Source organism: Paramormyrops kingsleyae, chromosome 20 (assembly GCF_048594095.1).
Source record: "Paramormyrops kingsleyae isolate MSU_618 chromosome 20, PKINGS_0.4, whole genome shotgun sequence".
Classification (NCBI taxonomy): domain Eukaryota; kingdom Metazoa; phylum Chordata; class Actinopteri; order Osteoglossiformes; family Mormyridae; genus Paramormyrops; species Paramormyrops kingsleyae.
Window position 1 is genome coordinate 23,165,991 of NC_132816.1, and position 23,664 is coordinate 23,189,654.

Genomic DNA, 23,664 nt, shown 5'->3' on the forward strand with positions numbered 1-23,664 from the left:
TCCTCTGCCATGCTTGGCGTGTTTTGCTCTGACACTGGCTGCCATTGTCTAAGAGTCATGTCTGAAAGAGTTGAGTCGACTTCCGCTGCTGCCAGCACACAAAGGCACAGCTGTGCTGGGGTGGAAACCGTACCCTGATACTCAGCAATGGGCTGTCCATCGCCTTCCCCCAGCCCCCACTGCAGACAGGGGACACTGCGTCCCCAAGGACAGTATCCCACCGGGCGTTGGAGGGTGAGCTTATCAGGTGCCAGCTGTGATGTTTCAGCCTGCTGTTTCCGAATAATAGCTGCTAAGTCAGTTTCAGTGATACTGATCGCCAGTGTTGGGGAAGTTACTCACAGTAATCCGTTACAGAAAGAGGTGGAAAGTTCAGGTCCAGAAAGTACAAATCCAGACCAAGGTTGTGATTCAATCAACCAGTTGAGTACTCTGTGACTGCGACACTTTATACTCACCTGAACTCTTTCTGTAATGGATTACTTTTGTGAGTAACTTCCTCAACACCACTGATGGTTTTTGTGGGATGCAGAGGGGGGGTGTATGTGGGGTGGGGGATGCTGTGTTTGCATCACAGCCTTCAGTGACAGCTCTTAGCCGAAAAGTCCATCACCTCACAGACACAGCTCATTGGCTCATATTATGTCCAACATAAGCTGTCTTTCAAATTCACACCGAACAGTGAGACATGGGAATCTGCAGGGCAAAGGGAGATAGGCTGACATCGTGCACCCTGCTCACTGCTGCCCCTGCAGGCTGCTAATGGTGAGAGCTCTGCACAGTCTGTTAACATGTCTATGTCTATTTATATGTTTGTATGCTTCTGGATGTGTGGTAGTGTTTTTGCCTGTGGATACATGTGAGTGTGCAATTGTTTCTCTGTGCCTCTGTGTGTGGTGTGCAGTGTGCTTCCCTGTGCCTCTGTGAGGGGTGTGCAGTGTGCTTCTCTGTGCCTCTGTGTGGGGTGTGCAGTGTGCTTCTCTGTGCCTCTGTGTGGGGTGAGCAGTGTGATTCTCTGTGCCTCTGTGTGGGGTGTGCAGTGTGCTTCTCTGTGCCTCTGTGTGGGGTGTGCAGTGTGCTTCTCTGTGCCTCTGTGTGGGGTGTGCAGTGTGCAGTGTGTTTCTCTGTGCGGGGGTGTGCAGTGTGCTCCTCTGTGCCTCTGTGTGGGGTGTGCAGTGTGTTTCTCTGTGCCTCTGTGTGGGGGTGTGCAGTGTGTTTCTCTGTGTGTGGTGTGCAGTGTGCTTCTCTGTGCCTCTGCATGAGTGTGCAGTGTGTTTCTCTGTGCCTTTCTCTGAGGAGCTGCTCCATTATTTGTTCTTGTTTTGTTCTTGTTAATGCTTGCCTTGCTAAAATGGACTCTCACTTCCCTCTCCTGTCTGCGAGAGTCTTTCCCGCTCGTAATGCCCCTGTCGCTACAGAACATGTTTATGTTTTGGGGTGAGTCTCTGCTCCTCTGCTCACTTCTTCTTCCCGTAAGTAATCCGGCATCTTCACTAGGAAAGTACACATGGTTGCTGCCTCGCCTCACTGTTCAAGAGCTTCGGGTTTGAATCTGGGTCTCTCTGTGATTCTCCACATTCTCATCTCAGGGGATCATGGGTTGCATATGGGCCTCGCTGTCACATTGATCTACAATCTGCTTGGGGCTGCAGACTCGTTTAACTGGCTGTTACTGCACTTTTCCCTACTTGTCTAACCAATGAAACCAGACAAGAGAGTTTCTGCAATGAGAAAGGACAGCAATAAGGAAGTCTTTGTCATCGTGGCCGGTGACTGGAAATGCAATGGAAGGATGCTATCTTTCAGCCTGTCGAAGAAGTCACAGGCTAAATATAGTGACAATGTGGCCCTTCATAAACAAGCACATGTATGGTTGGTGGTCGACGTAAATTTAACCCTTTTCTAGCCACCCTGCTTCTCCTTCTGAATGCATCTTTCCCTAAGCTAAACTCCCACAAATTGCTCCCAAGGAAATGTCTTCCTGTACTGATAGAAGGGTGTGTTGTCCATGGATTTTTTGTGTACTTCCCAATAAGAACTTTCATATTTGTTTGACATTGTACCTTGCAGGAGTAACAGAAGCATATCCAAAGTAACAAACTGCTTCCATTGCCAGACAAAACAGCCTGGCGCTCCGTCCCCAGACCTCAGCTGGTGAGGTAGCCTGAGCCCTTTCACGTCCTTCTCATTTATACAGTGTTGATAGGTATGACGATCTACCGCTTTCGAATATTCCTTCAATAAATCCAAAGGCGATTTCCCGTTTTTCAGGAACTGCTCACTGCTGCCCCCTGCAGGCAGCTCATTGTAAGCGCCGTGTACATGGACTTCTGCCCGCCGTGTTTCATGGTCGTACACCAGCCTTAGCCCGTTGCCTTGGCTCGACCAGCTATAAAGTGTAATACGATAAGACATTCCACTCATCATGCCATTTCTCCAGGTGCGTTGTGATAGAACCTCCCTCTTGCTAAAATCTGCACAGAGCATTTACCCCGTTAACAAACCGCTCCGGAAATTATATCTGTGACGTCTTTTGAAATGTAGCGTGAAACTACTACCAGACCAGCTCTTCTAAGAGAACAACTCAAAACGCCCTCTTGCCAATCTGTACACGCATACCAGAATCGAACCATAAACAATTCTCGTATGTTTGCATGTATAATGGCAATGAGGTAATCTGAGGTCAGTACAGTATAAATTTTAGCCTACATCTTACCGCCCTCTAGTGTTCAATAACAATAAAACACAAGTATCACGCAATCAAGCGAAGCAGCCAGTGTTGCCAACTTAGTGACTTTGTCGCTATATTTAGCGAGTTTTTAGACCCCTCTAGCGACTCGTTTTCAAAAAAGCGACTAGCGACAAATCTAGCGACTTTTTCTGGTGCTATTGCAGACTTTCGGAGACTCTGACGTGAAAGCACGTATCGTTCTTACTCTTCTCACCGAGCAGCGGGTGCTGCCGTGGGCTCATCTCCCGTCCCAAAGCACTCACAGGCGGCCAGTCCCGCCCAGCTGCAGTCAGAGCAGGAGATGTTCACCGCTCCGCGTCCAGACTGCAAATTAATCGCGCATGCGCAAAGCCGCCGCTGGCTGATGCTGCGCTGGCATTACCAAAAATAAGTAACTCCGCCAGAGTGTGTCTTTGGGGTCACTTTTGCCGGTCCCAAGTCCGGGTAAAGGAAGAGGGTTGGAATTGTGATATATAAAAAACAAGAATCGACAGAAGAAAGTTCATTTGTAGGCTTCTATACACATTTAGGGTGTTTTTAACCACTTTTTGTATCTCCCACGACTTCTAGCGACTTTTGGGACAGTCAACAGCTACTTTCCTTGCTGAGGAGTTGGCAACAGTGGAAGCAGCGTTTTACTATGGCTTAAAATTAAGAACTGTTTCCAGGCGTGATTTCTCCCTGGTTTTTACAGTTCTACTTTTTATTGTAGACTAATATATGCTATTGACAGGCACACGTGTTGATTTCCGGTGTCACGATGACTAAATTCCCTTCTTCTTCGGTTATTATAGAGCTGTAAAATCTTACTTAGAAAATTAGTTAACGTGACTGTTGGACTTATGTTTTTGTTGTAGTATAAAGACATGTTTAGGCATCACGTTTTGCTTTATTAAAACGGTTTACTAAGAAGACTAGGAGTGTAATCGAGTTTGGTTGAATGCTACGTGTCCATTTTAATTTAATTGAATGCTTTTACATGATCTTACCAAACAGAAGCGCACAGAAGAATTACATTGTAACACACATACTGTTCAACTGATGTGATGTTGTTAAATTACTTTTTGCAGCATACACAAAACACCACGATAGCTGCAGTTATCAAGCATTTCTGTGATTAGATTAGCCACCAGAGCTGTGGTTATGCACTCCAGCCTTCAGTACTTTGACCATATTTCGCGTGTTGTGTTTTTCTTTTTCTCTCAAAGATATCAGTTCACATGCATATAAGCACCCAGTCCGACCTGTATGCGCCTTTGCCACGTCGCAGGCGGCTTTGCTTCTGTGAGCCGGCGGCATAAATCCGGCGGTAAATCGCCCCCTACATCACAGCATGAGGTCGTCTGGCTGGAAGTGCTCGCTGTACTTTCGTAGTTTTACGTGTCGTTTGCTATAGTCATTATAGTAAAGATCTCTCCTGTACAGACGGCTGACATTGGACATCTGTAGTCGTAGGCGTGCGGGACACCTCCGATAGGCCTACATTGCTTATTCTTTAGTGGGTAAGTAGCTGAAAATTAGTTTTAGTTGCAAATTGGCTTTTGAGACTATATTAGGCTAAGTGGAAGTAATAGGCTGGAAACGCCTTTTTTCTACCGTGTTTACATACGCTTCCCAGGAAACATTTTTGACATGCATTATTAAATAATAAATAGACAACCAATAGTGTTATTTTAGTTGTGTTCATTCTTTCAAAAAATATCAAATTAAAGGATAGAAACGGAACTTCTTTAGTTTCATATATTTGGGGTTATGTTCATCGCATTTGTCTGCTTTGTGCTTTTCTGAATAATGAAAAATGCAACATTCTTCTTCTTATTATTATTATATAATATTAATAATAACATTTATAGTATTATTATTAATTATAATAATAATAATAATAATAATAACGGCGTTTCCCAGCGGTCCCGCTACAGAGATCATGCATTTCCTTCGTGTCTTCTACATTACTTTGGCCGTGTTTACACAAGGCATCCTTATCGTCGGCTTCTCCTGGGTTGCTGGGTGTGATATGTTCTCCTCATCCCCTTTCTGTGTACTGATACAATCCGCAAGACCCAGTCTATTACTGCGTATTAATACGATTGGTAAGTCTGTTATGAGCGATCTGCCCAGATAGAGACTGTATAACCATAGTATTCTAGGACAAAGAAACGGAAATTGGAAAATACGTTTAAGCCAAATTCTGCTTTCTTTGCTGAGTTTATGGCGATTATTTTCAAAAGGGTTCCATCAGCCTCCCTGAGTACCTAAAGCGCCGTCCCTTTATGAGAGTCCTGCCCTCTCTGTGTTCTGATTGGCTATTTACTGATAGAGGTCATTCCTATAGGCTTTGTGCCAAATGCAGGTACTTCCACTGAGGCGCAGGTGCAGGTATAGGTAGAGATACAAGTACAGCACTGGAGGAATGGCAGGTCCAGGGCGTGTTTGGCTGTTTTGCTCTTCAGGCCAGAAATGGGCTGCACCTTTCGAATTGCTGTCAAAGTCAGGTGCTTTGTTACTGCTGGTAGTCATAACATTTTGCTACTGTATTAAGGTATCTGGGGGGTGCTGCTCCCGCTGTGTGAGCGTCTGCGGCGTAACTCTTAACTCTCACCCAGGGCCGCTGCAGTGTGGACCCAGTGCCGGCCCCCGCTGTGTGAGCGTCTGTGGCGTAACTCCTAACTCTCACCCAGGGCCGCTGCAGTGTGGACCCAGTGCCGGCCCCCGCTGTGTGTGCGTCTGTGGCGTAACTCCTAACTCTCACCCAGGGCCGCTGCAGTGTGGACCCAGTGCCGGCCCCCGCTGTGTGAGCGTCTGTGGCGTAACTCCTAACTCTCACCCAGGGCCGCTGCAGTGTGGACCCAGTGCCGGCCCCCGCTGTGTGTGCGTCTGTGGCGTAACTCCTAACTCTCACCCAGGGCCGCTGCAGTGTGGACCCAGTGCCGGCCCCCGCTGTGTGTGCGTCTGTGGCGTAACTCTTAACTCTCACCCAGGGCAGCTGCTGTGTGGACCCAGTGCCGGCCCCCGCTGTGTGTGCGTCTGTGGTGTAACTGCTAACTCTCACCCAGGGCCGCTGCAGTGTGGACCCAGTGCCGGCCCCCGCTGTGTGTGCGTCTGTGGCGTAACTCTTAACTCTCACCCAGGGCAGCTGCTGTGTGGACCCAGTGCCGGCCCCCGCTGTGTGTGCGTCTGTGGCGTAACTCCTAACTCTCACCCAGGGCTGCTGCAGTGTGGACCCAGTGCCGGCCCCCGCTGTGTGAGCGTCTGTGGCGTAACTCCTAACTCTCACCCAGGGCCGCTGCAGTGTGGACCCAGTGCCGGCCCCCGCTGTGTGAGCGTCTGTGGCGTAACTCCTAACTCTCACCCAGGGCCGCTGCAGTGTGGACCCAGTGCCGGCCCCCGCTGTGTGTGCGTCTGTGGCGTAACTCCTAACTCTCACCCAGGGCCGCTGCAGTGTGGACCCAGTGCCGGCCCCCGCTGTGTGAGCGTCTGTGGCGTAACTCCTAACTCTCACCCAGGGCCGCTGCAGTGTGGACCCAGTGCCGGCCCCCGCTGTGTGTGCGTCTGTGGCGTAACTCCTAACTCTCACCCAGGGCAGCTGCTGTGTGGACCCAGTGCCGGCCCCCGCTGTGTGTGCGTCTGTGGTGTAACTGCTAACTCTCACCCAGGGCCGCTGCAGTGTGGACCCAGTGCCGGCCCCCGCTGTGTGTGCGTCTGTGGCGTAACTCCTAACTCTCACCCAGGGTCGCTGCAGTGTGGACCCAGAGCTCCTTGTCATGTTGTGCAGAAGGCTGAGGAACTGCGCAAACTCTACCCACAAAGGTAAGCTTAGGAGCAGGGCTGTCAGGAAGTGACATCACAGGTACAAGGGTGGGTGAACACCAATCCATATGGGGAAGAAGCCATTTCAGCACCAGTCCATATGGGGAAGAAGCCATTTCAGCACCAATCCATATGGGAGAGAAGCCATTTCAGCACCAATCCATATGGATATGGGGGAGTAACCATTTCAGCACCAATCCATATGTCAGCACAGATTATCTACTTATTACTGCTGTCTTTTGATGTCACATGGTATAACAGAGTGTGAATCATTTTAGCTGTTGGTGCTTCTGACTGAAAGTTTTTCATTATGATGAAAGGTATAGCTGAGCAGACAGAGGAGGCGTAGGAGAGGTGGTGAGAGAAAAGCCATCGAAGCCCCACCCCCATGCTTATGCATTCTGCTGACCATGCGGGTTAGATGGGTGCTTGATTAGTATCCCTGTGAGCCATCCCCCATAACAGGTTAGATGGGTGCTTGATTAGTATCCCTGTGAGCCATCCCCCATAACAGGTTAGATGGGTGCTTGATTAGTATCCCTGTGAGCCATCCCCCATAACAGGTTAGATGGGCGCTTGATTAGCATCCCTGTGAGCCATCCCCCATAACAGGTTAGATGGGTGCTTGATTAGTATCCCTGTGAGCCATCCCCCATAACAGGTTAGATGGGTGCTTGATTAGTATCCCTGCTAGCTGTTCTCTGTGCAGGTTAGATGGGTGCTTGATTAGTATCCCTGTGAGCCATCCCCCATAACAGGTTAGATGGGTGCTTGATTAGTATCCCTGCTAGCTGTTCTCTGTGCAGGTTAGATGGGTGCTTGATTAGTATCCCTGTGAGCCATCCCCCATAACAGGTTAGATGGGTGCTTGATTAGTATCCCTGTGAGCCATCCCCCATAACAGGTTAGATGGGTGCTTGATTAGTATCCCTGCTAGCTGTTCTCTGTGCAGGTGAGATGGGTGCTTGATTAGTATCCCTGCTAGCTGTTCTCTGTGCAGGTTAGATGGGTGCTTGATTAGTATCCCTGTGAGCCATCCCCCATAACAGGTTAGATAGGTGCTTGATTAGCATCCCTGTGAGCCATCCCCCATAACAGGTTAGATGGGCGCTAGATTAGTATCCCTGCTAGCTGTTCTCTGTGCAGGTTAGATGGGCGCTTGATTAGTATCCCTGCTAGCTGTTCTCTGTGCAGGTTAGATGGGCGCTAGATTAGTATCCCTGCTAGCTGTTCTCTGTGCAGGTTAGATGGGTGCTCGATTAGTATCCCTGCTAGCTGTTCTCTGTGCAGGTTAGATGGGTGCTTGATTAGTATCCCTGCTAGCTGTTCTCTGTGCAGGTTAGATGGGCGCTAGATTAGTATCCCTGCTAGCTGTTCTCTGTGCAGGTTAGATGGGCGCTCGATTAGTATCCCTGCTAGCTGTTCTCTGTGCAGGTTAGATGGGTGCTTGATTAGTATCCCTGCTAGCTGTTCTCTGTGCAGGTTAGATGGGTGCTTGATTAGTATCCCTGCTAGCTGTTCTCTGTGCAGGTTAGATGGGTGCTAGATTAGTATCCCTGCTAGCTGTTCTCTGTGCAGGTTAGATGGGTGCTTGATTAGTATCCCTGCTAGCTGTTCTCTGTGCAGGTTAGATGGGTGCTTGATTAGTATCCCTGTGAGCCATCCCCCATAACAGGTTAGATGGGTGCTTGATTAGCATCCCTGTGAGCCACCCCATAACAGGTTAGATGGGTGCTTGATTAGTATCCCTGCTAGCTGTTCTCTGTGCAGGTTAGATGGGCGCTAGATTAGTATCCCTGCTAGCTGTTCTCTGTGCAGGTTAGATGGGCGCTTGATTAGCATCCCTGCTAGCTGTTCTCTGTGCAGGTTAGATGGGTGCTTGATTAGTATCCCTGCTAGCTGTTCTCTGTGCAGGTTAGATGGGCGCTAGATTAGTATCCCTGCTAGCTGTTCTCTGTGCAGGTTAGATGGGCGCTTGATTAGTATCCCTGCTAGCTGTTCTCTCTGCAGGTTAGATGGGCGCTAGATTAGTATCCCTGCTAGCTGTTCTCTGTGCAGGTTAGATGGGTGCTTGATTAGTATCCCTGTGAGCCATCCCCCATAACAGGTTAGATAGGTGCTTGATTAGCATCCCTGTGAGCCATCCCCCATAACAGGTTAGATGGGCGCTAGATTAGTATCCCTGCTAGCTGTTCTCTGTGCAGGTTAGATGGGCGCTTGATTAGTATCCCTGCTAGCTGTTCTCTGTGCAGGTTAGATGGGCGCTAGATTAGTATCCCTGCTAGCTGTTCTCTGTGCAGGTTAGATGGGTGCTCGATTAGTATCCCTGCTAGCTGTTCTCTGTGCAGGTTAGATGGGTGCTTGATTAGTATCCCTGCTAGCTGTTCTCTGTGCAGGTTAGATGGGCGCTAGATTAGTATCCCTGCTAGCTGTTCTCTGTGCAGGTTAGATGGGCGCTCGATTAGTATCCCTGCTAGCTGTTCTCTGTGCAGGTTAGATGGGTGCTTGATTAGTATCCCTGCTAGCTGTTCTCTGTGCAGGTTAGATGGGTGCTAGATTAGTATCCCTGCTAGCTGTTCTCTGTGCAGGTTAGATGGGTGCTTGATTAGTATCCCTGCTAGCTGTTCTCTGTGCAGGTTAGATGGGTGCTTGATTAGTATCCCTGTGAGCCATCCCCCATAACAGGTTAGATGGGTGCTTGATTAGCATCCCTGTGAGCCACCCCATAACAGGTTAGATGGGTGCTTGATTAGTATCCCTGCTAGCTGTTCTCTGTGCAGGTTAGATGGGCGCTAGATTAGTATCCCTGCTAGCTGTTCTCTGTGCAGGTTAGATGGGCGCTTGATTAGCATCCCTGCTAGCTGTTCTCTGTGCAGGTTAGATGGGTGCTTGATTAGTATCCCTGCTAGCTGTTCTCTGTGCAGGTTAGATGGGCGCTAGATTAGTATCCCTGCTAGCTGTTCTCTGTGCAGGTTAGATGGGCGCTTGATTAGTATCCCTGCTAGCTGTTCTCTCTGCAGGTTAGATGGGCGCTAGATTAGTATCCCTGCTAGCTGTTCTCTGTGCAGGTTAGATGGGTGCTCGATTAGTATCCCTGATAGCTGTCCTCTGTGCAGGTTAGATGGGTGCTTGATTAGTATCCCTGCTAGCTGTCCTCTGTGCAGGTTAGATGGGCGCTTGATTAGTATCCCTGCTAGCTGTCCTCTGTGCAGGTTAGATGGGTGCTTGATTAGTATCCCTGCTAGCTGTTCTCTGTGCAGGTTAGATGGGCGCTAGATTAGTATCCCTGCTAGCTGTTCTCTGTGCAGGTTAGATGGGCGCTTGATTAGTATCCCTGCTAGCTGTTCTCTGTGCAGGTTAGATGGGCGCTCGATTAGTATCCCTGCTAGCTGTTCTCTGTGCAGGTTAGATGGGCGCTCGATTAGTATCCCTGCTAGCTGTTCTCTGTGCAGGTTAGATGGGTGCTTGATTAGTATCCCTGCTAGCTGTTCTCTGTGCAGGTTAGATGGGTGCTAGATTAGTATCCCTGCTAGCTGTTCTCTGTGCAGGTTAGATGGGTGCTTGATTAGTATCCCTGCTAGCTGTTCTCTGTGCAGGTTAGATGGGCGCTTGATTAGTATCCCTGCTAGCTGTCCCAGTATGCTGGTGTGACCCCTCTAAACTGCATCCTGGGTTCCCTTCATTACAGATGGCTGATGTGGCAGCCACCCCCATTCTATTTCAAAGCAAAGCACTGTATTTTCGGTGACCAGTCCCCCACCACCTGGACAGTTGGGGAATTACATCAAACAGAACTGAGTTTTACATTGAAACTCTTGCTGTTAAAAGCAGCTGATGTTCTGACCATTAAGAAGATAGATTGGTAACATTGACCAGAGAAAGTGGGAGAGGAGGGTTACCAGGTGCTCCTGTCTCATCAACTGTTATTAATGGGAATGAATATTGATTTATTAGGGGGTCTGGCCCTGAGGAACAGGCTGGATCGGTGATGCGGGATTCAGGGTCGCAGTGGGGCAACTTCCCCCGCCCCCCTGGTTTTGGATCTCACTGGCCCACACCCCCTGCTCACAGCCTCCTGTGTGGTCCACAGGTCTGGCGGGCTGTTCCTGGCTTGGGCCCCAGATCCTGTGCCGCTTGGGCCACGCTGTCTCTCTGCCGGGGTCACGTGCTCTGGGAAGGCCTTTCGGCCACCGCAGCGAGCTGAAGCACGCCAGACGCATCGTGGTGAAGCTGGGGAGCGCTGTAGTCACGCGGGGAGATGAGTGCGGCCTGGCCCTGGGAAGGCTGGCGTCCATCGTAGAGCAGGTGTGTGTGTGTGATGTAGACTGGGACTGGATGTGTGTGTGTGTGTTGGACTTAGAGAGGATAAACAGACGTCACCACAACGACAGTAACTCTTGTGCGGACTTTCCCACAAACGCTATTAGATGTTTTCTCTGTTCTGTGTGTTCCCGGTGCTTTGAAGGTGGCGGTCCTGCAGAACCAGGGACGGGAGATGCTGATTGTAACCAGTGGTGCTGTTGCTTTCGGCAAGCAGAGGCTCAGGCATGAGATTCTGCTCTCCCAGAGTGTCCGGCAGGCTCTGCATTCCGGACACGGCAAGCTCAAAGACATGGTGAGTCAGGCATGTGAACTTCCCAAAGATTTGGACTACAGATAATGCTGTATATTAGCTGCAAACAAAGCAGAGGCCGCATGCTGCGCGTGAGAGATCTCTGACGCCGACGCCTGGATCTCTCCTTCCTCGAGTCTATGCCAGTGCTGGAGGCGCGGGCGTGTGCAGCGGCTGGCCAGAGCGGCCTGATGGCACTCTACGAGGCTATGTTCACGCAGTACAGCACGTGCACCGCCCAGGTACGCAGCACACTGCCCAGGTATACAGAACAGCACACGCACCACCCAGGCACACAGCGCACTGCCCAGATATGCAGCACATCGCTCAGGTACGCAGCGCACTGCCCAGATATGCAGCACATCGCTCAGGTACGCAGCGCACTACCCAGATATGCAGCACATCGCTTAAGTACGCAGCGCACTGCCCAGATATGCAGCACATCGCTCAAGTACACAGCGCACTGCCCAGATATGCAGCACATCGCTCAGGTACGCAGCGCACTGCCCAGATATGCAGCACATTGCTTAAGTACACAGCGCACTGCCCAGATATGCAGCACATCGCTCAGGTACACAGCGCACTGCCCAGATATGCAGCACATCGCTCAGGTACGCAGCGCACTGCCCAGATATGCAGCACATCGCTCAGGTATGCAGCGCACTGCCCAGATAATCAGCACATCGCTCAGGTACGCAGCGCACTGCCCAGATATGCAGCACATCGCTCAGGTACGCAGCGCACTGCCCAGATATGCAGCACATCGCTCAGGTATGCAGCACATCGCTCAGGTACGCAGCACACTGCCCAAATATGCAGCACATCGCTCAGGTATGCAGCGCACTGCCCAGATATGCAGCACATCGCTCAGGTACGCAGCGCACTGCCCAGATATGCAGCACATCGCTTAGGTACGCAGCGCACTGCCCAGATATGCAGCACATCGCTCAGGTACGCAGCACATCGCTCAGGTACGCAGTGCACTGCCCAAATATGCAGCACATCGCTCAGGTACGCAGCGCACTGCCCAGATATGCAGCACATCGCTCAGGTACGCAGCGCACCAACCAGGTAAATGCTCAAAGGATAGCATCACTGCAGGACCTTCCCAGTCATTAAATCATCTCTATACACTCATGGAATATGGAATATCCATCCATCCATCCATCCCTCTTATGCAGTACTTGATTACATGGAATATCAGTGAATTTTCATAGAAACTGCAGTGTGTCTCACATATGCATCCCATAATGTGGTAAACGGTCTACTTGCTGGCAGATCCTGGTGACCAACCTGGACTTTCACGACGAGCAGAAGCGCCAAAACCTGAACAGCACTTTGCACGAGCTGTTGCTGATGAACATCGTGCCCATCATCAACACCAACGATGCTGTGGTGCCCCCCCCAGTGCCCAACAGCGACCTGCAGGGGGTAAATGTGGGTACAGGGGTGGCTGGGAACCTACGAAGCCCTGACTCAGTACTTCTGTGTGCTCAGGAAGTGCATGGTGGTAGCACACTATATACTGTACTAAATAAGGCGCACTGATAGCTGAGCATGCTGGGATGCGATAAGGCGAGCTTGTGTCTTGTGACTGTTCTGCATCGTATGGCTCGGACCTGACTCTTTGACCTGTCTTCTCTCGGTTTCCCTGTTGTGGGCTCTTCACTTACTCATTGCTGTCACTTCCCTGATTCTCGCTTTCTTGCTCCTGCATTACCAGATCCACAGCTATCTGCTTTGAGGGCTTGGTCTCTGCTTCAGCGTCCCCCCAAGTGTGTCTGCTTCAGTGTCCCCCCGAGTGTGTCTGCCTCAGTGTCCCCCCGAGTGTGTCTGCCTCAGTGTCCCCCCAAGTGCCTCTGCCTCAGTGTCCCCCCAAGTGCCTCTGCCTCAGCATCCCCCCCAGTGCCTCTGCCTCAGCATCCCCCCCAGTGCCTCTGCCTCAGTGTCCTCCCCCCGAGTGTGTCTCTGCCTCAGCGTCCCCCCGAGTGTGTCTCTGCCTCAGCGTCCCCCCCGAGTGCCTCTGCCTCAGTGTCCCCACCGAGTGCCTCTGTCTCAACGTCCCTCCCACGTCTCTGCCTGAGCGTCCCCCCCGAGTGCCTCTGCCTCAGCGTCCCCCCTGAGTGCCTCTGACTCAGCGTCCCCCCCGAGTGCCTCTGCCTCAGCGTCCCCCCTGAGTGCCTCTGCCTCAGCGTTCCCCCCAAGTGTGTCTGCTTCAGTGTCCCCCCAAGTGTGTCTGCTTCAGTGTCCCCCCCGAGTGCCTCTGCCTCAGCGTCCCCCCCGAGTGCCTCTGCCTCAGCGTCCCCCCCAGTGCCTCTGCCTCAGTGTCCTCCCCCCAAGTGTGTCTGCCTCAGCGTCCCCCCAAGTGCCTCAGCCTCAGCATCCCCCCCAGTGCCTCTGCCTCAGCATCCCCCCCAGTGCCTCTGCCTCAGTGTCCTCCCCCCGAGTGTGTCTCTGCCTCAGCGTCCCCCCCGAGTGCCTCTGCCTCAGCTTCCCCCCACGTCTCTGCCTCAGCGTCCCCCCCGAGTGCCTCTGTCTCAGCTTCCCCCCATGTCTCTGCCTGAGCGTCCCTCCACGTTTCTCTGCCTCAATGTCCCCCCCCCCCCTTTGTCATCGCAGGTGATCAGCATCAAGGACAACGACAGTCTGGCAGCACAGCTGGCTGTGGAGATGAAGGCTGACCTCCTTATCACACTTTCGGACGTGGAAGGTGCTCTAAACCTTCCTGATATACGTGGCAAACAGTTAAACGTTACAGTTATAGGTACAGACTAACACACTATTGATTGGAAGGTCCTGGACCACCAGAAAGCTCGGACAGACACTGTCTCTGTCTCATTCTCTTTCTTTCCCTCCCATATTTAGGCTTGTATAACAACCCTCCGGGGACAGATGATGCTAAACTCATTGACATCTTCTACCCTGGTGACCAGCAGTCCATCACTTTTGGAACCAAATCCAGGGTGGGGATCGGAGGCATGGAAGCCAAGGTCCGCATCTCTGCTGGGATTATTCTCCATGTCCAGCCACAGCAGGCTTCCTCATATATGCATATATTTCATGTCCTCAGAAAACACTGTCAAACAGACTTATTCTTGGATTGTGGTTATATTCAAATATATTCTGGGACTTGTTATAAGGATTGATTGTGCAAACTGGCTTAATAGTTTTGCTGGGCTAGTGCTCTGCTGCAGTTGCTGATGATGAAGCTGCTGTGGAAATGGGCCACGCTGGGTGGAGTTTCACGCTTTTGTTTGTCATTGGGAATGCTGGGTATTTTTGGGGCACGCTCAGGTGAAGGCAGCCCTGTGGGCACTTCAGGGGGGCACATCTGTTGTCATTGCCGATGGAACAAACCCCAAGGTCACGGGCCACGTCATCAGCGACATCGTGGAGGGCAAGAAGGTGGGCACTTTCTTCTCCGAGGTGAAGCCAGCTGGTGAGTCTTTCCTTGTTTCCTCCTTATGCTCACAGTTGAGGAGTGGAATTGTTTCTAAGAATTCAAAATAAAATAAAATGATGTTCAACTGCATCTGGTCCTGCAAGCGGTCCTTCAGCTTGCAGGGCAAAACTTGGGGGTTGATGTTGGGATTGGCACTCCAGCCATCATAGAACACTTCATGACAGCTTGGTCTAAACAGGCACGACACCCTTCTTCTCTCCACGGGAGTAGCTCTGCTGCATTCGCCCACAGGAAGGGGATGGGGGGAAAGCCTTCGGGAGCCTCATCCTGGGAAGAGTCAAGACAGTCGGAGAGTTAATTGGGTCAGGCCTGTTGGGGATCGGAGCTGGTGTGGTGCTGAGGCATTGGCCGCTGCAGGGTGGGACTTGGGTCCCAGTTTGAGGCGGTCCATCCGGGTAGGCGCCTGGAACTTCTTGCCTCTCTGGCAAGATGAACATCTTCCTTTGCTGTTGGAGGAGCTTTGTAAACTCCGCATTTTAGTGGCAGCGCTCTCTGAGGTACGCAGACCGGTGAGTGACCAGATCTCTTGAGGTGGGTTCACCTACTTTTGGTCTGGTCAGTCTGATGGCTGCCATACTCAGGGGGTAGCCGTTGCTGTGGCGGATTGGCTCCTCCCGATGGTGTTTGATGTCACTCCTTTCAACGAGCGTATGTTTTGGTGTCTTACTTATCTGTTGTTTCAGTATATGCTCCGACTGCGGTGAGTCATTGAGGGAAACATTTTCCTGACCTTCATGTTATTCCCAGTTGATTCTGGGGTTCGCCAGGGATGTGTTCTTGCTCCTACTCTGTTCAATGCTTGCATGGACCTGGTGTTGGGTAGGGTCGTGGGGTCCAGCGGCTGTGGGGCAACTGTTGGTGAAAGATTTACTGATCTTGACTTTGCAGATGATGCTGTGATCTTTGCAGAGTCAATGGAGGCTCTGATTGGGGCTCTCAAGACTGAGCGAGGAGTCTGATTGTCTGGGATTGAGAGTGTCCTGGATAAAAATCCAGGCCTTTAGAGACTTCTTAGGCACAACCAACAGTAGTGTGTTTGTCTGCAGGGAGAATGTTGACCTCGTTGAGAGGTTCCCTTACCTATGGTAACTGGTGCGTACGTAAGTCAGCAGACAGATTGGGAAAGCATGGGGGGTCATGAAGTCACTGTGTGGGGCACATCACCTGCATTGTGAGGGAGCGTCAGTTACGCCCTGAGGGTGATCCGGCTTGCATGAGCAGCTGGAGCAGACCAAGGTGACGGCCACATAACACCTGGCTGCGGCAGATACATGGCCATTTCCGGAGGGTGGGACTGGATCATGTGTCTGCTTAGGGGGTCGCCAGCTGGGATCCCGAGGTGTTTTGTCACATGGTTGGTGCGCCAACACGATATACCAGTACTTGCTCCCCAACCTGACCTGACTTTCAGCTATATGAGACAGTTCAAGAAACAGGAACCGCGACCCAGTTGGATAAAGCGGTATAGATAATGGATGGATGGATGGATGGATGGAAGAAACAGGAGGCCAATGCCCAGCACTGACCCAGGCAGCAGTCGTCTTACTGAGAGCATGGATGGTTACTGAGAGCTATGCTGGTAATGGTTTTCATCCCTGGATGTGCCCCCAGGTCCGACAGTAGAGCAGCAGACGGAGAAGGCCCGGGCAGGAGGCAGAGCACTGGCCAGCCTGCTCCCGGAGCAGGTGAGAGCTACAGAGAGAGGCAGTTGCAGGCTGGGGCCAGCATCTCACTGTAGAGCCTCCTTACTATATGGTAACTTACAGTACTATACAGCCGAACCTCCCTTGTGAGCATCCTACAATGGTCAGGAGAGGTTAGGGTTAGGGTTAGGGTTAGTCAGGGGAGAGCACTGATATGAGCACCGCTCTACTCATGCTTTGGAGCGCAGCCCAATAGCAGCAACAACAAGCCTGGCACATGTCCAAATCTCATGGTGTGTTTAAGAAAAGCATATTCCCTCTAGGCGTGCCTCTCTGGGTGTGTGGGGGCTATAGGGTCAGGGGGCACCAAGCCAACCCTGTATGTCATCCCCTAGAGAGGAGCCATCATCCACCGACTGGCTGACCTTCTGACAGAGAGGAAGGATGAGATCCTCAGTGCTAACAAGAAGGATCTGGACCTAGCTATCGCTGCAGGTATCCCTGTCGGGGCAGGTATGGTAATGGGTGCGTACGTATCCCTATCAGCATACACACCCTTATCTGCCTGGCTATCCTAACGGTGCACACATACACATGCAGTAGCTGGATAAATCCCTTCTTTTCAGCTGTCATTTCTCCTCCTGAATTTGTTTCCTGTCTTCAGATAGTCTGTCGCAGCCCCTGCAAATGCGGCTCCGGCTCTCACCGGCGAAGTTGGACAGCCTGGCCACTGGGCTGCGGCAGATCGCTGCAGTGTCTCAGGGTAGCGTGGGTAGTGTGGTGCGGCACACGCGCATGGCCAGCGGCCTGGAGCTGCAGGAGGTCACGGTGCCCATCGGCGTGCTGCTCATCATCTTCGAGTCGCGACCCGACTGTCTGCCACAGGTGGGACGCTGCCCCCTTCACATGGGCTGATGGGGTTAAAGTCTCTTAATGAAGCAACATCCTATGAAATTATTATCTTAATTAGCTGCCAATCAGAAATTATATTACAGCTCTGTCCAATGGGATTAAAGTGATAATGGTGTTAGGTCTCCATGTTGTTCATTGCCAGGGCATGTCGCTAGCTCTGATTGTGCCCGGGGCCCCGCCCACACCTCTACAGGTATCCGCCCTGGCCATCGCTAGTGGCAACGGTCTCCTGCTGAAGGGGGGCAAGGAGGCCAGCCACAGCAACCGCATCCTGTACCAACTAAGCCAGGAAGCGCTTACCTGTCATGGGGCCCAGGATGCTGTGCAGCTGGTATGTGTGTGTGTGTTTGTGTGTATGTGTGTGTGTGTGTGTACGCACACTCCACTGGTCCATGTATGTCTCTGTACATTGTATTCATACACCGTTATAAGATAAACAATAGGGAAATTAAAAATAAACTAAGGACTCTGCATTATGGTGAAAATGGAAAGATACATAGTTTATTACTGCTGGTATGTTACAATTTTTCTGTCCCATCAAGGCAGAAAATGCCAGCAGAGACACTCTACTGTGTCTGTCTGTCACATGTGTTATAATAATGAAGGTGATTGTGTGTGATGCCCATGCAGGTGATTGTGTGTGATGCCCATGAAGGTGAGTGTGTGTGATGCCCATGCAGGTGATTGTGTGTGATGCCCATGCAGGTGAGTGTGTGTGATGCCCATGAAGGTGAGTGTGTGTGATTGTGTGTGATGCCCATACAGGTGATTGTGTGTGATGCCCATGAAGGTGAGTGTGTGTGATGCCCATCCAGGTGAGTATGTGTGATTGTGTGTGATGCCCATGAAGGTGAGTGTGTGTGATGCCCATGCAGGTGAGTGTGTGTGATGCCCATGCAGGTGAGTGTGTGTGATTGTGTGTGATGCCCATGAAGGTGAGTGTGTGTGATTGTGTGTGATGCCCATGAAGGTGAGTATGTGTGATTGTGTGTGATGCCCATGCAGGTGATTGTGTGTGATTGTGTGTGATGTCCATGCAGGTGAGTGTGTGTGATTGTGTGTGATGCCCATGCAGGTGATTGTGTGTGATGCCCATGCAGGTGATTGTGTGTGATTGTGTGTGATGTCCATGCAGGTGAGTGTGTGTGATTGTGTGTGATGCCCATGCAGGTGATTGTGTGTGATTGTGTGTGATGCCCATGCAGGTGAGTGTGTGTGATGCCCATGAAGGTGAGTATGTGTGATTGTGTGTGATGCCCATGCAGGTGATTGTGTGTGATTGTGTGTGATGTCCATGCAGGTGAGTGTGTGTGATTGTGTGTGATGCCCATGCAGGTGATTGTGTGTGATTGTGTGTGATGCCCATGCAGGTGAGTGTGTGTGATGCCCATGAAGGTGAGTATGTGTGATTGTGTGTGATGCCCATGCAGGTGATTGTGTGTGATTGTGTGTGATGTCCATGCAGGTGAGTGTGTGTGATTGTGTGTGATGCTCATGCAGGTGATTGTGTGTGATTGTGTGTGATGTCCATGCAGGTGAGTGTGTGTGATTGTGTGTGATGCCCATGCAGGTGATTGTGTGTGATGCCCATGCAGGTGAGCACACGCGAGGAGGTTGAGGACCTGTGCCGCCTGGAAAAGATGATTGACCTTATCATCCCACGTGGCTCCGCTCAGTTGGTGCGGGACATCCAGCGGGCGGCCAAGGGTGTCCCTGTACTGGGCCACAGTGAAGGCATCTGCCACATCTACGTGGATGTGGAGGCCAGCATCAACAAGGCGGTCAAGATCGGTACACACTGATGGTGGCAGGGCAAGATGTGGGAGGGACTCGCTTTAGGAGGCAGGGAAGCGGGGCTCACGCTGAGGTGGCAGGGTCTCATGGGGGTGGGGCTCACGCTGAGGTGGCAGGGTCTCATGGGGGCGGGGCTCACGCTGAGGTGGCAGGGTCTCATGGGGGCGGGGCTCACTCTGAGGTGGCAGGGTCTCATGGGAGGTAGAAGGGTCACATTGGGAGGTTGAGTCTCATTGACCATTTGCTGTCCAGTCAGGGACTCCAAATGCGACTATCCTGCGGCCTGCAACGCCATGGAGACACTGCTGCTTCACAGGGATCTGCTGAGGACACCGCTCTTCGACCAGATCATTGACATGCTGAGGGCAGAGAGGGTAGGCAGCACCAACACACACACGCACACACACACACACACTCACACGCACACACACACGTACCTGATGGTCCACTGACTCCGGACTTGTCTCCCCGCCCAGGTGAAGATTCACGCTGGGCCCCGATTCGCTTCCTATCTGAGCTTCAGCCCCTCAGAGGTCAAGTCCCTGCGCATGGAGTACGGTGACCTGGAGTGCTGCGTGGAGGTGGTGGACAGCATGCAAGAAGCTGTGGAGCACATTCACAAGTACGGCAGCTCGCACACTGATGTCATCGTCACCGAGAACGGTGAGTGTCACAGCCGCACATGCGGTCCGTCTCTGCCTGCTGCTACTGGACAGTGACTGGCTCTGTCCTGTTTATATCTGCTCAGAGTGAAAGGATCTTGTGTCATTCTCAAAGTGACCATTCCTGCAAATAAATGCCTGATTCCTACTGCAAGAGCAGCACCCTGCAGTTGGTCACTGTGGTTGTTTCACTGTATGGGATTGGTCACTGTGGCTGTTTCGTTCTATGGGATTAGTCACTGTGGCTGTTTCGCTCTATGGGATTGGTCACTGTGGCTGTTTCGCTCTATGGGATTGGTCACTGTGGCTGTTTCGCTCTATGGGATTGGTCACTGTGGCTGTTTCGCTGCATATGATTGGTCCTTTCTACAGAGGAGACAGCAGAGCAGTTCCTTCGGCAGGTGGACAGCGCATGTGTCTTCTGGAACGCCAGTTCCCGCTTCGCTGACGGCTATCGCTTTGGCCTGGGTGGGTATCCTGTGTTTAATTTGCAGTGGTAGTTCTTTAGTTGTTGTACTTTAAAGGTATCTAATGTTGCCCCTGCACTCCCTGGAATTCAGAACCTTCTCTGTGTCTCCCGCAGGGGCTGAGGTTGGTATCAGTACAGCGCGTATCCATGCCCGTGGGCCCGTGGGCCTGCAGGGGCTGCTCACCACCAAATGGATCTTGCGGGGGGAGGGGCAGGCTGTGGCGGACTTCTCGGGTCAGGGCAGCCTGCAGTATCTCCATGAGAGTGTGCCGGTCACTTAGCAGACACTTCCTGGCCAGACCTCCTCCTGTTAGCCCCTGCATACGGGGCTTGATGGTCTCTAGCACGTTCTGCTCACAAGCAGAGAAACTTGCTGTAAAATGTCTCCCTCTAGTGGCTGAGATGCAGAAGCCCAAGGATGTTTGCCTGTCTCCACTTGTTTCTGCTGGTAGTGAGAGGAAGTCCGGCAGGACCACCCACGTCTGTAAAAAAGGAATTCCTTATGTGTTAGGCGAACAGAGGCTGTTAGCGGTGTTCTCTTCCTTACAATCATTGTGAAAATGCTAAGGTGTCACCCAAGTTTTTATTTAGACAATAATAAACATAAAAGTTAAACAGCAATTAACAGTAAACTAGAAATTATATATTTTCTTCATAGGGTGCTGTGATCTGACTATGTACATCATACAGCGATCTGTGTATGTATAAGAGGCAGTCATATACTTGTCTACGTGTGTGTGTAAGTTCAGGGTTCAATCTGACATCGGCATCGGTTTCAGTAACTGATGAGTTATTTTTCAGATGATAAACGTATTTTCAGCCCCAAATATACCATCAGCTTATTTCTCACACTTTGCTACATATGACTTCCCGTCGCTGACATCCTGCTCATCGCCAAGGTAACACGCAGGCCGCACAGCGAGTCAGTGACAGTCTCTCTCTGCACATTGGCTAATGCGTACCGATGGCCGCTGACTCACACCACGTTACATGCGATAGGCTTTGTGACAGAAAGACGAAGTTCTGGCATCAGCAGTCCTTGTTCAGTAATCTTCAGGCATGTTTATACAGTTAATACCTTTTTGAAGGCAAATTCCTTTCAAATGCTGCATAAAGATGTGGCAACTCCGCTCAGGATCAGCCTGCGCTTTTCACGTTTGGTTTGTGGCTGCTTCTGCTGACCGCTGCGTTAATTACTCCACCGGTCTCTACATCAGCAGACTGTCCTGCGCATATATTCAGTCACTCATAACCAAAATTCAGTTCTAACAAAAGTTTGTTAAAGTAATACTAAAGTGCTCGTGCTTAATAAAATATAAGTTGCCTTCCAAATAAAAAAAAACAGTATAACAATATTACAGTAAAATATCTGAATGACTGCTAAATAATCTTTTTTTTTACCAAAGTATGTAGAAGAACCAAATTAAAACGATAAGTTTTCTTTCAATAGTTTCTTCCTTTACATGGTAGATCGAGAATAAGGTTAAGCTCCGTGTTTTAGGGATTATCACGATCACACCTAACATGTATTTTGAGAATCACTAAATTTTTTAAGTTACATCCAGCAACCACTGAGTGGATAGCAAAAGAAACAGGACAAAAGTTGTCAAGGAAGAACCAGGAGGAAAGCTGTGTGGTGCAGAGAATATATCATAAAGGGTATACAGAGTTACAGCCGCAAAGTTAGTTTAAAATTCCACATTGGTTTGACATTTGGAAAACCATTCCTTTTCATTGGTTATTGTAACATACAAAATTTACTAAGATAAATTTTTGGTGGACAGACGGCATAATTCAGTAAAGTACAACCACAAACCGGCAGTAAACGGCACGTTATATAATTTATTTGAAAAAAGATTAAAACTGGAGCGTACCGATTATGGCAAAATGCCTCGCAGCTGGCGCTACCGAATTAGGGACCGTCAAAGAAGTACTGCAAGCTACCCAAAACGAGGAAACCAATTCAATGCTGGTCTTGTGGAGTTCATTATATGAATTAAGACCAAAGCTGAAAAACATAAATACGCACTGATATGCTGAAATATTAGTTTTGTTTAATTGTTTTACGGCGCTGCAATTATTAAATAAATAATATGTGATAATTCTGGGAAAAAAATCAAGATGTGGTACTTTGCTGTACAAAAAATATATAGTTTATGTAAATATACAACTAAGACCTTTGGGATAAAGTCTATATGTATTGGAATTTAAATATGAGGGGTATTAATCTGTGTATATCAAAGATAGTTTGACATCACCAGTTATTTCAGATGATCAAAGAAATTTATATATTCAATTGATTCATGTAACTTAATTAGCATAAAATAAGCAAAATTATTATTTCAACATTTCAGCAGGTATTTCCCCATAACAAGATTCCCTCCTCTGTCCTTTGCGCAGCTTGAGATAGTTCTTTGACGATCCCTATTTCGCCGCCCGCTGGGAGGCGTAATGCGAGAGTTGGTCAGAATCAGAATCAGCTTTATCATCGTTATTGTCATTCAAAGCGCTTAACATGATAAGAACACAGTTTCTCAGGACTCGGTGTGCGCAGCGCGGCAAGTAAACAGTAAATAGATAAAATAATAATAATAATAATAATAATAATTAATAAAGAACTAGAATAAAAAATCTAAACTAGGTATAAAACAGAATAAACCAAGACAAAACCTCTGAAATAAAAAAGAGATGTACAATATTGCATAATTGTATGTCAGAACAGCAGCGACTTGAAGTGATTAGTACGAGTTGCAAGAGTAAGTAACGGGAGCAGAGACATCAGCGCTCGACCTTAATGTTTAATATACAACGTGCAGTTAGCTGCCTGTCTGCGGTGGTACTGCGCTGAATTATGTCGTCTGTCAATGAAATATCGTAGTAAATATCGCATGTTTCAATAGCCAATGAAAGGGAAAGGTTTTATGAAAATCAAAGGAATGTTGAATATGTAACTTTACCGCAGTAATAGCAGAAGATGCTTCGGGAATTTATTTATAAAATAATCTTTTGATTCCTTAGGTATCTTTCTGGTAGCCTCTAAATTCTGGCCAAAAATTACTTTATTGTTATTTAATAACTTTCCAACCATTAAAAACATTATCGAGACATAAAGTCACTTAAGTAAAAATATTAACAAAATTTGCTGGCATTTCAGTATAGCCATTGGGGGAACTGTGATCTTCCTGTTTGATTACATGAATAACGCAACACTCACGGCCTTTAAAACTTATGATACAAAGCCTGGATTGTAATTAAGCCATGCGGTGGAAAATGATGACTAAACGTGGTGGTGACTGAGCCAATCCAGACAAGATTAATACTGATGATTGTCAAGGGGTAGAGTTTTACAAATAATGTGTTTTACCGAGGGCTTATAACGCCGAGGGAAACTCACGTCAGCATGTCTGCGGAAGTTTGTTTACAATTCGAGCTGGTTTATCCATGTAAGTAACTTTCAGAAATCGGTTTGTTTGGTTAGCATCTCGTGACTGTCAGGATTTAAACTACAGCCGACTGGGCATGTTTGTGCAAGTTGTTTGGGCATTTTAGGCTTTTCATTTCGGGAAGGTCT

The 23,664-nt window shown here is 49.7% G+C and overlaps 1 protein-coding gene across 1 annotated transcript; it reads left to right on the forward strand.

Moving 5' to 3' along the window:
- Positions 1-103: 103 nt before the first annotated feature.
- On the forward strand, positions 104-20,809 carry aldh18a1 (aldehyde dehydrogenase 18 family, member A1). The gene is made up of 18 exons (XM_072703555.1): positions 104-234; positions 6,460-6,538; positions 10,629-10,843; positions 11,004-11,153; positions 11,288-11,392; positions 12,429-12,581; positions 13,770-13,860; positions 14,016-14,140; positions 14,445-14,589; positions 16,225-16,298; positions 16,652-16,751; positions 16,921-17,141; positions 17,362-17,499; positions 18,764-18,959; positions 19,215-19,336; positions 19,439-19,625; positions 19,997-20,092; positions 20,208-20,809. Exons 1-18 carry the CDS (start codon positions 148-150, stop codon positions 20,372-20,374), a joined length of 2,451 nt encoding a protein of 816 aa, XP_072559656.1. The 5' UTR covers positions 104-147; the 3' UTR covers positions 20,375-20,809.
- The last annotated feature ends 2,855 nt before the right edge of the window (positions 20,810-23,664 follow it).